At 44.8% G+C, this 2,477-nt stretch overlaps 1 protein-coding gene across 1 annotated transcript; it reads left to right on the forward strand.

Annotated features, from left to right (window-relative positions):
* The first annotated feature begins 428 nt into the window (after positions 1 to 428).
* LOC140913738 (olfactory receptor 8U9) lies at positions 429 to 1,367 on the forward strand. The gene has a single exon (XM_073350539.1). The coding sequence runs from the start codon at positions 429 to 431 to the stop codon at positions 1,365 to 1,367; it is 939 nt and encodes a 312-aa protein (XP_073206640.1).
* Positions 1,368 to 2,477: the final 1,110 nt, after the last annotated feature.

The following is a 2,477-nucleotide window of genomic DNA, read 5'->3' on the forward strand; positions in this document are numbered from 1 at the left end:
AGCTTTACCCCAAACCGACATGCCAAGCCACAGAGCTCCCCTTGCCCAAAGAGGGTCAAAGATTGACACTCCTTTACTCTCACCCCTTCATTAGATTAGGCATAATTCCGGCAGACTGATTCTCTCACAGGAGAGTCACAAGTCACTGTTTTCTCTTTGGATTAATGAACAGGAGTGTTTGTGTGGGGGGCATGATTAACCTGTGTGTCATTGTACTTGCACAGTGTCTGCATTTTATCGAACATCTGGAATGACCAGCTGTGAACATCTGGCTCTGTGGACGAAGCCCTTTCCTGAGCTGGTACTGATGTCCATTAAGAAACTGATCTCCATTTATCTTCACTTACTTCATTACAGAGAAGGGACAGGTTTTCCTCACTATCTACCTGTCCACATCTCTGTTGCTGTCTGATCTCTGTTGAGAGGAGATGGAAGAGGGAAATCACTCGGAGGCAACTGAGTTCATTCTCTCAGGACTGACAGATCATCCGGAGCTGCAGGTTCCCCTGTTCGGGGTTTTCCTACTGATTTATGGTATCACACTGGTGGGGAATGGGGGGATGATCTTGTTAATCACAATTGATCCCCGACTCCACACACCCATGTACTTTTTCCTCAGTAACTTGTCTTTCTGTGACCTCTGCTTTTCCTCGATAATTTTCCCTAAGATGCTTCTGAATTTCTTAGCCGAGAGGAAAAGCATTTCTTACACTGCCTGCGCTGTGCAAATGTATCTCTCTATTGCTTTTGGTGATGTTGAGTGCCTCTTGCTGGCTGTGATGGCATATGACCGTTATGTGGCCATCTGTAACCCGCTGCTCTATACGGTCACCATGTCCAGGCACCTTTGTAAACAGCTGGTGGCTGGGGTGTATGCTGTGGGGGTGGTAGATTCAATGATAAACACCTGTTGTACATTTCGACTGTCATTCTGCAGCTCCAACATCATCAATCATTTTTTCTGTGACGTCCTCCCACTGTTGGCGCTCTCCTGTTCTGACACCCGCATCAATGAGATTGTGATGTTTGCTTCAATGTGCTGCATTCAAGTCATCAGCTTTGTGACTGTCCTCCTCTCCTATGTCTATATCACCTCCACCATCCTGCAGATCCACTCTGCCGAGGGTCGACACAAAGCCTTCTCCACCTGCTCTTTCCACTTGACCACTGTGGTCCTGTTTTATGGCACCCTCCTCTTCATGTATTTACGTCCCACCTCCAGCTATTCCACGGATACAGACAAAGTGGCCTCAGTGTTTTACACGCTGGTGATCCCCATGTTGAACCCCCTCATCTACAGCCTGAGGAACACGGAGGTGAAGGACGCCCTGAGGAAAGCAATGAATAAACTGCTAACCAATTCTTGAATCTGTTTCATTCAGGACTGGTTTAGTGGAGGAGAGTGGAAACAAGTAAATTCAATTCTCAGCCCATTACAAAATAATTCCGGAGAGCCCCTGGTAGTTTTGTACATTATTATATTGTTATTATTATTAATTTGTTTGTATCCCAACAAGGTCTGCAGTCCCCCAACTGAGATCAGTGGACAAAACAAGGGAAGCATAAAGGAAATGCAGGAAACCCAAGTGCATAGTGTGCCGGGTTCGGTCACAGAGACCCTCATAGGGACTGTCACCTCATCTGCTGAAATTACCTCTGAGCCCATTTTCCCTTCCAGCCTGGGACTCCAGAACCCTGTCTTGTTGAGCCAGACAGACTAGCCAGCTGCAACACAGACCTAGGCTCTGGGTGATGCACCCAAAGCTGCAGATCTAGACTGAAACCAGCTCAGATGGACACAAGTCTCCAGTACACAGATACCCAGCTCCCAATGGGATCTAAACCCCAAATAAATCTGCTTTACTCGGTATAAAGCTTATACAGGATAAAATGATAAACGCTTGCCCTCTATATCACTGCAAGAGAGATATGCACAGCTGTTTGCCTCCCCCACCCCCCCACCCCCCCGCCCCAGGTAACAATCACTTACACTAAGTTTATAAATAAACAAAAGTGATTTTATTAAGTATAAACAGTAGGATTTAAGTGGTTTCAGTAATAACAGAGAGAACAAAGCAAAATAAAACAAAACACTCAGGCTAAGCTTAATATACTCAGACATCAGTAACAAATGTTCCAGTTTTTCTGAGGATTGAGGACACTTGCCTGCATGCAGTGAAAGGTTTGAATAAGCCAGATGAACACCATTTCCTCCCTGTCATCCTTCTTTATTAATTTATTCAAATCCACCACAAATGGTATTTATCACCACACATTTATTTATTGCCATAACTTGTTTCATTTAATTCCTTCAGTCCTTCCGGGAGCAACCGTAATATTTTACAATAAATTTACAGGTAAATAAACACTCGTCTTTCTCATGTTCTGTCCCACTTTCTAGAAGAATGAAAAAGCTGTGTAAAGAGGTGCAGCCAGTTAAAATGGATCTCAGCATCTGCTCTGCTGCTGAGATAACG

Source organism: Lepidochelys kempii, chromosome 6 (assembly GCF_965140285.1).
Source record: "Lepidochelys kempii isolate rLepKem1 chromosome 6, rLepKem1.hap1, whole genome shotgun sequence".
Taxonomy (NCBI): Eukaryota; Metazoa; Chordata; order Testudines; family Cheloniidae; genus Lepidochelys; species Lepidochelys kempii.

Coding starts and splice junctions, on each gene's coding strand:
- LOC140913738 (XM_073350539.1), top strand. CDS start 429: ATGGAAGAGGGAAATCACTCGGAGGCAACTGAGTTCATTCTCTCAGGA.